Below are 13,939 nucleotides of genomic sequence, written 5' to 3'. Positions count from 1 at the left end.
AACACTCAAGAGATAAATGTGAATTTTAAAGTCTTTCCTCCACCTATCGCACCTAATCTTGGAAGAAGAAACTATTACCTTGTTGCAAACATTGCTCTCAGGGATGAGAAAGTCGCTGCATCTTCTTTCAAAGCCTTCAGTTCGTTCCTAAGCTTCGTCATAGTTTCAGTCACCATTGCTTTCTCATTTTCGTATTTGTTCTTGAGATTAGCTAGTGCCACCTCAGCTGTCTGAAGCAGAAAAATCACAATGCTTATGGTTTTCATATCAGGAAAACCGATCATACAGATTTGTCCATGCTGGGTCTATTATTTTCTTTCATAAATGGAGAATGAAATTGATTTGGTTACATTTTATTTATCTATCTATCTATTTATCTATCTATCTTTCTATCTATATCTAGATATAGATAGATGTCTATTTCTATCCTTTTTATTTATCTATCTATCTATTTATCTATCTTTCTATCTATATCTAGATATAGATAGATGTCTATCTATCTATATCTAGATATAGATAAATAAATATATATATATGTACTTTAACGTGGCTAAATTGCCCTAGAAGCCAGCTGTGAACCAGAGTCAGTATCAGGAGCTAAGGAAATGATAGTAGTTCAGTAAATAGTTAATGCAGATGCTTGAAAGTGTGATTTTTCAGACAAAAAGGGAGCAGAAATGAAAGTTTATACAGGAAGGATGTTATCCAGAAGAAGGTAGTGAAGAAGCACAGACCAATTGAAATACAATAGAATGCAAACATTCTTGTGTCACTTGTGCTCTATGGGCCTAAAAGACACAGGCCATTGCAATTTATAGCATGGGTATATGACAAACTATAAATCCATATTATGTGTTTAAGGAAAAGAATTAACAAAGAACCAAATACTTCCTGTCTTTGCCTACAACTTCAAAACAAAAAACTATAGTCTAATTTAATTCTTCACAATCTCCATAAAAGCAGAAATTCCAAAATGTTGAATGAATTAAAATACTTGTTTGAACTTGGAATTTGGGCATTTCTGAATCTTTTGAAATTAACAGTGTTTCAAGCTGAGAACTAGCTTGACACATAGTAGGAAGAAAGAAAAATGTGGACTGAATCAATGCATGAAATCAATGTATATTTAGGGACTGCCTGTTTGATGCATAGCGCATTGTATATATATTGAAGCCAAACTGCAAACATACTATTTTTACAAACCGTTAACCACAGCTTTTCAGAGTGTGTAAAAATATTCAATACTAATGAAAAAGTCCATTACTAATGAAAAAAAAAATCCATTACTAATGGGATTTCCTAGGAAGACTTTCCTGGTTTTTAACATTTCCTTTTGTGCTTGAAATGGACAGCCTTGACTTTCTTATGTCTCCATAGAGACAAGTGGATTCTTTTTAAAATTAAAACAATGTTGGGATAGGGTAGTTTGTTAATGTTTTGATTCCAGAGTAGTTTCTTATGAGTTTTAATTGAATTTCAGATTCAGATTAAAATGAGAAAGTACTCATAAAATATTTTGGTATGTTCTGTAGTGCTATAGCTCAGTGGAATCTTCAGAAATATTACAGATTCAGAAAATTATCCAGAATGCCGAAATTGACCTGGGGGGAAAATGGCAGTTGTTTAATTTTTTAAAAATTTATACACATATTTACTTAGGACAGACCATTAAGTTTAAAAGTTGTGAAAATGTTGACATACAAATCTGTAAGCATGTGGAGCCACATGATCCGTTATCTAAGGGTTGGAGAGGAAGGAATGACAAAAGAACAAGATCTGAAATAGAAGTACAAACTCATTTATTCTTTGTAAGAAATGCTCCAGAAGACTCCACTTTGTTTGTAGGGTTTTTTGTTTGTTTGTCCACAGACTGCACAAAGCTTTTTCAGAAGTAAGAAATTCTGAGTATCTACAACCTTTGAGTAGATTTGGTGATGTCTGCATTCACTACATTCTCCATGCTCCCAAAGTTGACTTTCTAAATAAAATGTCTTGTTTCCAGCCACAGAGATCTTCCCCAACCATTCCCTGAATATATCCTTCTATTCTTGAGGCTCTCTACCTACTATTCTTTCGGTCTGGAATGGTTTCTTCCTCTCCTCTCCTGGAAAACAACTCTTTATCCTTCAAGAACAAACTCAAGTATAATTGCTTCCATGAAGTTTTTTGCTAACCCCGTTAGGAAACATTAATCCCTTCCTCGGCAATGCTTCCATAGCTTCTACTGCAGCCTGTATAACATCACACTGTCATGATCTGTGTCTTTCCCCACAGCCTCACTAGTTTGTGAATCCTGGTCTGAAAGGTGGGGACCATGTATTAGTCTTTGTTGAATGTTCAGCATCTCGCACAGTTTAGTCCACAGATGGTATTTCATAAACATTGCATATTCCAGCAGAAGACAATGTGCATACCAAAAAACCCTGAAGTATATTAAAAGATTCATAGAGAATGCAGAATGCCTATTTTTAAAACAGGAAGATTCCCCTTTTTCCTTTTATGACAGAATTCTTACCTTAGTCTTAATAGCGAACATTCCACAATGTCTAAATATAATGGATGTCATCTGCAGACATCTGAAGTTATTCATGGCACATAAGCATCATAGCAGTAGGCCCAACATCATTAAAATGTAAACTAAATGCATGGCTAGAAATGTGTTTTCATTTTATTTACTGAGACCATAAGGGTTGTGATGCTAATGTGACGCAAATGGTACCACAAACCACTGAGAAAATAAAAATTTAGCCAGGAATGCTTTGTATTCCTGTATTGACTGAATTCCAATGGTACTGTTTATACCGCTCAATATATCCTACCCTGTAAATAGTTACAGGCATGTGTTGAACTCCTACTAGATTACTAGTAGATTATCCACTCACTCACTTATTTTTGCATCCCTATTTACTACCTGCCTTGAAATATGTAATCAATGAATGCTTGTTCACAAATTAGTCTCCCGTGGCTTATCAACCATGCTTATCTATACTTCTGAATCAATTAAGCATCTTGACACTTATAGATCTAGGTTTCCAGGTTGTTAATATTCAACCTGCAAGAAGAAGTCAAAGATGTTATTTGAATGCCTTGACCAAGAATGCCTGGGATATTATGTCTTTGATAAAGGTCATCTAAGCCTTATCTATTATGGTATTAGTAATATGGTTTTGGCTATTGATGACCACTCTAAGTCACTAGGTCTTTGGATTGTAGCAGTTTACGGCAATAAATTCTTTCACTCTGACCTCAAATTGGAGTCAGATCTCTCACAAATTCTTTATTCATCCTAATCTTTTCTATTTCCCTGAAGTGATGGCACAAAAGAAGGTCCTAATTTGCCCTTAGATTTATATAAAACATATTTATGGTGCAAACAATATTACTGCTTGTGGGATAGACCTCCCATTTACATCAGTGGATTTATGGGAACTGAAGATAAAGATGCTAGAAAGCTGTACTGTGGATGACATAATAATGGTGTGGTTTCCCCCAAATAAGGGCAAAAGAAGGAGGAGCACTGCATCTGAAATCATTCCCCAACACCAGCACTGCTTATGTTTGCAAGAAGGTATTTGATGCTTTGTTGTTTCTCTTTATCAACACCCTTTATTAGCACCCTTCTCAAATGTATCTTTCAAGGTTCACTTTCCAGAGAAACTAAATAGAAATTCAAAATATTTTCCCACCTATATTTCATAGCACTCCCACCCAGGTAAAGCTGAAGGGTGGAAAACAAATTCGGTAGTGAAGGAGATCTAGGGATTAGTCAGGTAGAGTCCTGGTGTAGCATTCCTACTTATTCCAGAAGGACGAGACCTATTGTTAAGAAAAATTTTCTACTGCTTCAGCTCTGACCTAGGTGAATTGACATCCCAGCTGAACCTAAATTTCAGATATGTGGTCACTGGCAGAGCTAGTGGACATTCTATATCTTTGTCTGTCTCTCTCTCTCTCTAGACTTCTGTTTGCTCTGGCCGCCTGCCAGGCTATCTCCCTGGTGTAAGCTGCCATGCCAGCCTATTCTGCCATCGCTCTATCACCTGTTTCCCCACTCAAAGACTGCTGGACTCCAGCTAAGTACTGCCTGAATTGTCTTTCTACATTGCAACTGGATTCTCCTTGGATCCTGCTTACCTACCTCACCTCTACCTCTCTCTAGAGGGGCATCCTTACTCTCCTGTATCATCCACTCACTCACTGAAGAATAATACTTACATTCTGATCTGGCACTGGGACATAGTTTGATTTATTCCTCTGCTGACCAGGAATCTGACCTCTCATCCTGATGATAATGGACACTCAAAAACATTAAAGAATTAACTAGTTAGGAAAGCTTTGGCCAGCATGCGTTGTCAGTAGAATGAGATCACCTGTTTGTTGGCTTTCAGCACTGCCCTCAGTGTGGCGATCTGCTCCCGTTTGGTGCTCAGCAGGGACTTGAGCTTGAGTATCTCTTCCATTAAGGCTTCCTTGTCTTTATCGATCATGGGAGCCAGCTCCCGTGCTGCTGCTCTTTGACGAGACAGTTGCAAGGACCGGTCCACAGCTTTCTGCAGATGCTTGATTTGGTCCCGGATTATGGCATTAAGGTTGTAGATATTCATTGGCTCTTTGCGGATGTCACTTGTGTCTAATACTGGAGATGATGGTGGGGCAGTAATAACAGGCGAGATTGTGGGGGTCTTGGTTGGACTTGGTTCTTTGCTGGCCTCTGTGTTTTCTTTTGAAACTGGTTCAGATGAGGTCCTTGTTTCTACTGGGGATGACACACCTCTCCTGGCTAATCGTGGAGACAAAAGTCCCCTGGGGTCATCAGGCCCTTTCAGGCTGCCACTACGAGTGACTCTGCTCTGCCTATAGTAGTCCAGCATGACCCTGTTGGGGGTTTCGTTATTACACAGACATACATGGTGGTAAAGCTGGGCTAGCTCCTCACTAAATGTCACCAACTCATCCTGGGCTGTATTAAGGGTATTGTGATTTTCATTGGCTATGCCGGTCATCTTTTGCAATTCCTTCTCCATGTGGGCCATCTTCTCTCCACTCTCCTTGGTGGTCTTCTCAAGACTTGTAACCTGCTCATCATACATTTGGATCTTACTCTCATATTTGGCTTTCTCTTCAGTATAGTTTTCTACAGATTTATTATATTTCTCCTTTAAGGCCTTAATTTCAGCTTTCAAATCAATCACCTCAGTTACTGCCACCCTATATTTGCATTCGAGGATCTCTAAGCCATTGATGTCCACTTCGTAGTCATGGGCCTCCTCCCCTGAGTCCCGGCCCTTCTCCCCATCCAGCTCAGCCTTGAGTTCTTTGCTGCTCTGTAGGCCTCTCATGGCATTAACATGTTCTGTGAGCCGGTGCACCCGTTCGTGCTGCTCTGTCAGCGCCCCCTTGGTGTGTTCCAGCTGCGTCTGTGACTCCTGGAGATTGGCCAGAAGAATGGCCTTTTCCCGCTCTACCTGTAATGGCAAAAAAAAAGTCTCTGAATGACTTCAATGCAATGCCAATGATGCACTTGATCCATTCAGAGTCAGGCATGTATTCGTTTAAAATAACTGCAGCAGAGCCAATGTCCCCATTATTTCAAACTAAATTGGAGTGTGTTTTCTTATTTTAGCAGTTCTGATAAGTCAATCAGTCTAAAAGCACATCATTTAAAAAGAATCATGCTATGCATATTTACTCATCCAAATTCTCATGCATTATACACATACACTCATGAAACTTAAATGTTATTCGAACAATCTTATTTTTATCTTTTAACACCTTATAGAAAACATAACATGATGTCAAGAGATAGTACTTGGCACTGTCTTTATTTTGAGAGCCTTAGAATGTATCTGCTCCTTAGTTCATGTGGGATAAGTGACTGTCTCAAGGTGCCTATGAATCATCCTTTCCTTCTGAGAGCTCAACCCCAAATCAGATTTAACACCTAAGGCTTTAACTTACTAAATAATGCTAGGTACCTTAACCATCCCCTTAGAAAACAGGCATTTAATCCCCAGAATAGACATGTACTACATTTGATAGCTTTTAATATAAAAGTCAGAGAACACAGAGTTTTAGGGTTAAAAGAACAATTTACAAATCATTTCAATTCCTTCAGTCCAGATAGGAATTTTAAAAATTAGCACTTTATTTGAATAACATGACAGTTTTGTTATTGTATACTGAAAAATATTCTGGTCTCAATATAAAATACTGTCTCATCAAACATAAGTATATAAGAAATTATAATAGGAGAATTCAAAAAACCATTTTCTGTCCCTTCATATAGGTAATCACTATGAATTAAAAGTTTTTACATGCTTATAACATAAATGTGTTTTTCAGTAAGCAAATAATATTATTGAGACTTGCTTTAAAGATAGCAGTTTGATGTTGAATGTTTTTCTATCTAAAGGAATTTATCAGTTTGAACTTTTAGATTTTCCTGGATCATACATTACATCCCTCCAAACTTCTAAATTGCTAGGAGGTAAGTAAAATTATTATTATACTAACATGATAAATATCAATTCTTAAACTATAATTAATATAATACCAGCATATTACTTTAGGAGATCTATACCTACCTATAAATTTATAATACAGCATAGCAGTAGCTTTTTTAATAGATTGAGATATTGCCAAACTTTATTTTTTAAATTTTTTTAGAAAGACTTATTTATCTATTTTAGAGAGAAAGAGAGAGAGAGAGAGCGGGTGGGGAGAGGGGGAGAGGGAGAGAGTCTTAAGCAGATTCTGTGCTGAGTGCGGAGCCCAATGCGGGGCTTGATCTCATGACCCTGAGATCATAACCTGAGCCAAAACCAAGAGGCTGACACTTAACTGACTGCTACCTAGGCACCCTAGTAGACTAGTATTTTTATGATCCTTTGTGGTATATGATATCCTTCATATTATTATCATATATAGACAGTCCTCACTTAAGGTTCTAATATGCATGAATTTCAGTGACCATAGTTAGTTAAAACACCAGTCCCCCAAAACATAGTACATTAACTGTGAGCAATGTTGAGCAGTACATTTCAATGACCAGTACAATAACTGTGAGCAATGTGAGCAGTATAAACTTTGCTGCTTCAATCTACAAAATCACTACATAATAACATCATTACAAGTGAAATCATATCACTTCTGTCGAAATGTTTCAGTGATTGGTCACAGTTTGTATCTGTTATTCAGTTCATTCACAGAGAGCAAAGTGTAGTTGTGTTCTCTTGTCTCCCAGTGGTAAATCCACATGATGTTTTACCAAAATATAGTCCAAAGAGGGAAATGGGAGAGAGAGAGAGAGAGAAAGAAAGAAAAAGAAAGAAAGAAAGAAAGAAAGAAAGAAAGAAAGAAAGAAAGAAAAAGAAAGAAAGAAAGAAAAAGGGAAGGAGGGAAGAAGGAAGGGAAAAGGAAAGGAAGGAAAAAAAGAACAAGTAGCAGAGAAACAAACAGTGACAACACTGGAAGTAAAATCTGAATCAGATATAAATGAAGTTACAGAAGAAATAATTGAATGTGACAATGTTGACACTGATGTCATTTGAAAGAATTTAGATATGCAGCCAAAGCACTTGGTGAAGGAGAATGCATCAACATAAATCAAAAAAGTAGTTGTTACAAAAAGATAAAAATGTCCTAGAAGAAGTGACATGGGCACACTAAAGATACTCTCAGAGATATTTTCAGACATTGAAAGTGCAACGGATAGAATGCTGAAAGCTAATCCAAACAGGAGTATGACAATTTACCAAGGCATAGAAAAAATTCTTGCTCCTATCATAAAACATATGATGAGAAGAAGGCAAGATTGAACTGTATTTGATAAGTTTTTTGGGGGGTGTAGGTACAATTTAAATTTTTGTTTCAAAAGTTTGGATATCTTTGATATTCTATAAAATGTAAAGTTAATTTCCCTAGTTTTTTGGGGGGTGTTAAATTTTTATTTCAAAGATAAGTTTTTTTTTTTTTTTACAAGGAAAACTTTAACTATGCTTCTACTCTTTGGATTACAGTGTACTAAGTAGTTTTACGATTTTTTCATTTCTTTATACATTTATAACCAACAGTAAGAGAGTTTTTAATGTTTTGACAAAAATTTTTTAAGGATCATAGAACAAAGGGCACCTGGTTGCCTCAGGTGGTACAGCATGAGACTCCTGATCTTGGTGTCATGAGTTCAAGCCCCACATTGGGTGTTGAGCTTACTTAAAAAAAAAAAAAATCACAGAACAATTGAATTTTCTCTATTAATTATGAGTTTGTTTTGCATGGTTTCAGCTTCCACAGTCATTTATGGCTTAGCAATATCATGCAAAGCAAGGATTCCCTGTATGTTAGGTGATAAAATTAGAACTAAAAATACAGTTTTGTTATTTTAAATTATTATTAGAAGCTTCTAAGTTGTAGCTTTGATTTTATGACATAGTACTAGTACTTGCTCATATCTGGAACACAGTCCACAAGTTACATATTATGGCTACAGAAACCAAAATATTCCAAAAAAATAGTGTAACAGGTTAAAAAAAAAAAGCCAACTGGGGCTGTTGCATCAGAGAACTGGACCCTAATTTTGGTGCCAACATTTACCTAGCTATGTGACTCTGGGAAAGCTTAAGTTTATGAACTTATAAAAGGATGATTGAGTAAGATAGTGAATATAACGCTCAAGGTATTATAATGTTAACTGTCATTAACATTTGGGTAACTGCTCATTCCCATGACCAAAATGTTTCTGTAGGGCAAACACATTTGTTTCACAGATTTGTATCTGTATGTGCAAAAGTAATTCTTTCAATTCAGAGTCAAGATATATTCCAGGGATGCCTGGGTGGCTCAGTTGTTAAGCGTCTTGCCTTCAGCTCAGATCACGATCCCAGAGTCCTGGGATTGAGCCCTGCATCTAGTTCCCTACTCAACGGGAAGCCCACTCCCCCAAGTTGTGTTCCCTCTCTCACTGTCTCTCTCTCTGTAAAATAAATAAATAAAGTATTTTAAAAAAAACAAAACAAAAAAACAACAAAGATATTTTCCAATACAAATCCTCTTAGTTGGGTTTCATTAGATAATAACAAATTGTATTACCATAGCTGATGATGAATTGATTTATCCAGACTATTGGGCAATAACTTGAAGTGAAAAACCCAGGTAACTAGGTAATGTGGTATTTGAGGAAAAGCCAAGTCATTTAAATTTTTGATAAAAAATAAAAAATAAATCTCCTAAATATTCTGTTGATATTGTATATAATCTCAGTGAAAATGGATTATTTCAGGAGTTTTCTTTTCTTTTTCTCTTGAAAACTAAGTGAATTTGCTCTGAAAAGCCTAAACATCATTTGATCAGTATACATGATTACAACAGACAAAGCTGGTTTTTTTTTAAGATTTTATTTATTTATTTGAAAGAGGGAGAGAAAGCGTGCATGAGCGGGGGGAGGGGCAGAAGGAGAGGGAGAAGCAGATTCCTTGCTAAGCAGGGAGCCTGATGCGGGATTCAATCCCAGGACCCTGAGACCATGACCTGAGCAGAAGGCAGACACTTAACCAACTGAGCCAGCCAGGTGCCCCAACAAAGGTGTTTTCAAAAAGCCTTTTAAGAGGGGGTGTCTGGGTGGCTCAGTCAGTTAAGTATCTGACCCTTGATCTCGGCTCAGGTCTTGATCTCAGGGTCATGAGTTTAAGCCCCGCATCAGGCTCCACACTGGTCCTGAAGCCTACTTTTAAAAACAAACAAACAGGGGTGCCTGGGTGGCTCAGATGGTTAAGCATCTGCCTTCAGCTCAGGTCATGATCCCAGGGTCCTGGGATCGAGCCCCACATCAGGCTCCTGGCTCAGCGGGGAGCCTGCTTCTCCTCCTCCCTCTGCCTCTCTCCCTGCTCATGCTGTCTCTCTCCCTCTCTGTATCTCTGTGTCTCAAGTGAATAAATAAAATCTTAAAAAAATAAATAAAATAAAAAAATAAATAAAAACAAACAAACAAACAAAAAAGCTTTTAATGGGAAAAGATTTTGAACAAAATAAAAATTGGACCAGAACAAAATGTGCTAAAGTGTCTCAACATCATTTTTAGAGGAAAAAGTGTTATAATGAATGAGGTAATGCCATTAGGAGAGTTCCAATCTGTGCTCTGCCAATTCTGATTTTAAAATAACATTTTTTTAAAGATTTTATTTATTTATTTGACAAAGAGAGACACAGAGAGAGAGGGAACACAAGCAGGGGGAGCAAGAGAGGGAGAAGCAGGCTTCCCACTGAGCAGGGAGCCCGATGCGGGCTTGATCCCAGGACCCTGGGATCATGACCTGAGCTGAAGGCAAATGCTTAATGACTGAGCCACCCAGGCACTCCTAAAATAACATTTTTTAAGACTAAAAGATAAATCTATCAGGTTCTTCAGGATAGCCTCTCCAGAAAACATCAGATAGAATATTGTCTCTTTCGTATATGTATCTTCCACACACTCAGTACATTTCTGGTGGAATCACTTGAACAGAGAATGATATCCAAATTTACACACACACACACACACACACACACACACACACATTTTTTCCAGACAATTATGATTGGTCTGCTCCCCCTTGAAAGATAACTAAATTGTGGATAATTTTATACAACTCCAGCATGATATTTTCACTCAGCTATTAAGGTTTGGACTACCTTAAATTATGTTTGGATTTCAGAAGCAGTGCATAAACTATTTAAGATATGTTCTGCTTTGAATTAATAAATGCAAAGCACTTCAAATATTAAAATTACTATTCATTTTAAGTGTACTATTTTAATCTCCATTTGTGAAGACGTTATCCAAAAGACACTTGCTGAGTTAATTATCATCTTCCATAGTGACTAAGAATGATTGCCTTATTTCTCTTTCTATAGTCTTCATCTTCTATCTGGAACTGAAGATTTTATTTTTTATAGTAGGGCTGGTTATTCTGTCAGAAAACTTGAATGCAGAATTTGTGAACTCTTTAATCCTGTGTAACTATACAGTATATTATTGTCATTATATCCGATTGAAATTTTTTTAAAGTAATCTCTACTCCCAACATGGGCCTCGAACCCACAACCCCAAGATCAAGAGTCACATGCTCTATTGACTGAACCTGCCAGGCATCATCCCTCCCATAGAAATTTTTTAATTTCACGGAATGTTTATCTTTTAAATAAACACATTTACATGTATTGAGTACTGATAGATTCTTTTGTGGAAGAACAAAAGAAAAGATAATCAGAATTTGCACATTCACATTAAGACTTTTATAGGAAAAGAAATCAAAGCTGTTTTATAAGCTATTAATTTTCATCGTCTTTATCCTGGTCAACTGACTCTCAATTTGACACTTGAATGCTTGGTGTGATTCTTATAATGGTATACATAGTATCGACATGTACAAATAGGACTCAGAAATAAATAATTTATTCTTCTCTGCTTGAAGTGAAGCAATTCTGGCAATGCATATAGGTGCCCTGACAAACAAGAATTGTGAAAAAGATCAACCTAGTGCAAAATTAACCTGGTGTTACCATATGACCTAGCAATTCCACTCCTAGGCATATACCAAAGAGAATTAAAACATATGTGCACACTTCTAGAGGCCGGAGGCTGGGAGGATGGGTTAGCCTGGTGGTGGGTATTGAGGAGGGCACATTCTGCATGGAACACTGGGTGTTATGCACAAACAATGAATCATGGAACACTTCATCTAAAACTAATGATGTAATGTATGGGGATTAACATAAGAATAAAAAAAAAGAAAAGAAAAATTAAAAAAATAAATAAATAAAATAAAATAAAAAAATTTAAAAAAACATATGTGCACACAAAAACTTGTACATAAGTGTTCATGCCATTACTCATGAGTCAAAAAGTGGAAACAGTTCAAATGTTCATCACTGATAAATGGATATAAGAATGGAATATTATTTGACAATAAAAAGAATGAAGTGCTAATATATGTTGTAACATGAATGAACTCAAACATGTTATGCTAAGTGGAAAAAGCTAGTCATGAAAGGCCACCTATTGTATGATTCCATTTACATCAAATGTCCAGACTAATCTATCAAGACAGAAAGTAGATTAGTGGTTGCTCAGGGCTGGAGTGGCTAATGGGTACATGGTTTATTTTTGGTGTGATGAAAATGTTCTAAAATTGACTGTGGGGATAGTTGCACAGCTCTGTAAATATACTAAAAACCACTGAATTATACCCTTTAACTAGGTGGATATATGGCATGTGAATTATATCTCCAAAAAGTTGTTCTTAAAAAAAATGACATAGACTCTTCTCTTGCTGTTCTGATAATAGATGCTCTTATTATGTTTTCTGATATGTGGTAGAAAAAGTAAAGCTTCTGAGAAATGCATTTGCCTATAAAGCTTATATTAAAGGTAATCTTTAACTATAAAATCTGCAATTGTTTAGTGACTTGTCAACTTTGCCCTAGGAAATTGTATTTGTCACTTTAATTTTTAAAAAACACAAACTGACCAATCTTCTTTTAATTAATTTCACCCCAAAAATATTCTGTCTTTGTTAAGCACAGAGAATATTTAATTTGTCTGACTCTCTCTCTGTAGCTATACTAAGTTTTTGACTGAGCAAATGACAAAAACATATCTGTGCCTTAGTTTCCCTTTCTGTAAAATGGGGATAACAATACTATCTACCTCATACAGTTGTTATAGGCACCAACCAATCAAGCAAATATATATAAATTGCTTTGAACTCTTATGGGACATATAGCAAATTGACCACTTACCATCGTTATAGGAAAAATTAAAATGGTCTTTAATAGAGTGGATCTAAATATAATATGAATCTTTATTTCTTTCACATCCATGAGGATACAATAAAACATCAGTCTCAGTTTCAGAAACACTGCTGTTTTGTCACATTAAATGTGAAATTATATAGCTGGTGTGATACTGAAAAAAAAAAATCCAAAGAGTTTTCTCCCTAGTTTGACTCTCTGCAATGTGAGGTTAAACAGAGGCTATTTATCAAAGGCAGAGGTTTTAGCATAAGCACAGGGACTCCTTTAAATAGATTAAGTAATTTAGTTTTCCCAGACAGGATCTACTTATTTTCATTCTAATAAAACTAATTAACGTACTTGGCTGTCACCGGAAAATATCAATTACAGTTGCCCCTTGAACAATGCAGCACTGTTGACTGGAAGCCTTACCAATAACATAAATAGTTGATTAATACATATTTTATACGTTATGTGTATTATATATTTTTTTATAATAAAGTAAGCTAGAGAAAAAAGTTACTAAGAAAATCATAAGAGACATCTTTACAGTACTGTACTGTATTTATCAAAAAAAAAAAAACTGCATGTAAGTGGACCCGTGCAGTTCAAACCCCTGTTGTTCAAGGGTCAGCTGTATAATCTATTGGAAATAACTGAGTCTTGAGGGCAATACAACGTTGGGAGGCACTCTTTAAATTGTAGTTGTCCCAGATTTTCATATTAATTATTACCATTTCCCAGCAGATGGCAGTATGATCTCTTTGACCTGGGTATGCTGGTTTCAAAAGGTTTCTTTGATTCTAAGGAAGAAAATTTTTCCACGGGAAGCCTGCTTCTCCCTCTCCCACTCCCCCTGCTTGTGTTCCCTCTCTTGCTGTGTCTCTCTGTGTCAAATAAATAAAATCTTTAAAAAAAATAAAATAAAATAAAAGCTGCACATTCCCTGGTACATGGTGTTAGATCCCTCCCTGTGCCCCTCTATATCTCCACAAATTGTCAACATTAATGAAGCACAGGTGTTTGATTTGAAGGCACTTTGGACCCCGGCCAAAAGAAATCCTAAAAGACTAGGGAACTATGAAAATACAGGCTGTGATATCCAAAGTATGCTGATATTAGAAGCTGAGGTACATAAGACGATGAGCTTGTATGGCAACTGCCATGCCTA

General features: G+C 36.3%; 1 protein-coding gene across 16 annotated transcripts in view; it reads right to left on the bottom strand.

The window, feature by feature from the left end:
- BICD1 (BICD cargo adaptor 1) overlaps window positions 1-13,939 on the bottom strand; it is a 206,231-nt gene that overhangs the window by 43,540 nt on the left and 148,752 nt on the right. For all 16 annotated transcript variants that reach the window (XR_014145652.1, XR_014145651.1, XR_014145653.1 and 13 more), the window contains 2 exons: window positions 4,371-5,465; window positions 79-230 (listed from right to left, as the gene is read on the bottom strand). Coding sequence is in view for 13 of the 16 variants with exons in the window: in XM_081821449.1 (XP_081677575.1) it covers window positions 79-230; window positions 4,371-5,465 (1,247 nt within the window). In the remaining 3 variants the exon portion in view is untranslated. The remainder of the gene's footprint in view (window positions 1-78; window positions 231-4,370; window positions 5,466-13,939) is intronic.

The sequence above is a fragment of the Leptonychotes weddellii genome, chromosome 5 (assembly GCF_054177405.1).
Source record: "Leptonychotes weddellii isolate Sample4059 chromosome 5, ASM5417740v2, whole genome shotgun sequence".
NCBI classification, from domain to species: domain Eukaryota; kingdom Metazoa; phylum Chordata; class Mammalia; order Carnivora; family Phocidae; genus Leptonychotes; species Leptonychotes weddellii.
This window is presented reverse-complemented; position numbering and strand designations above follow the sequence as displayed.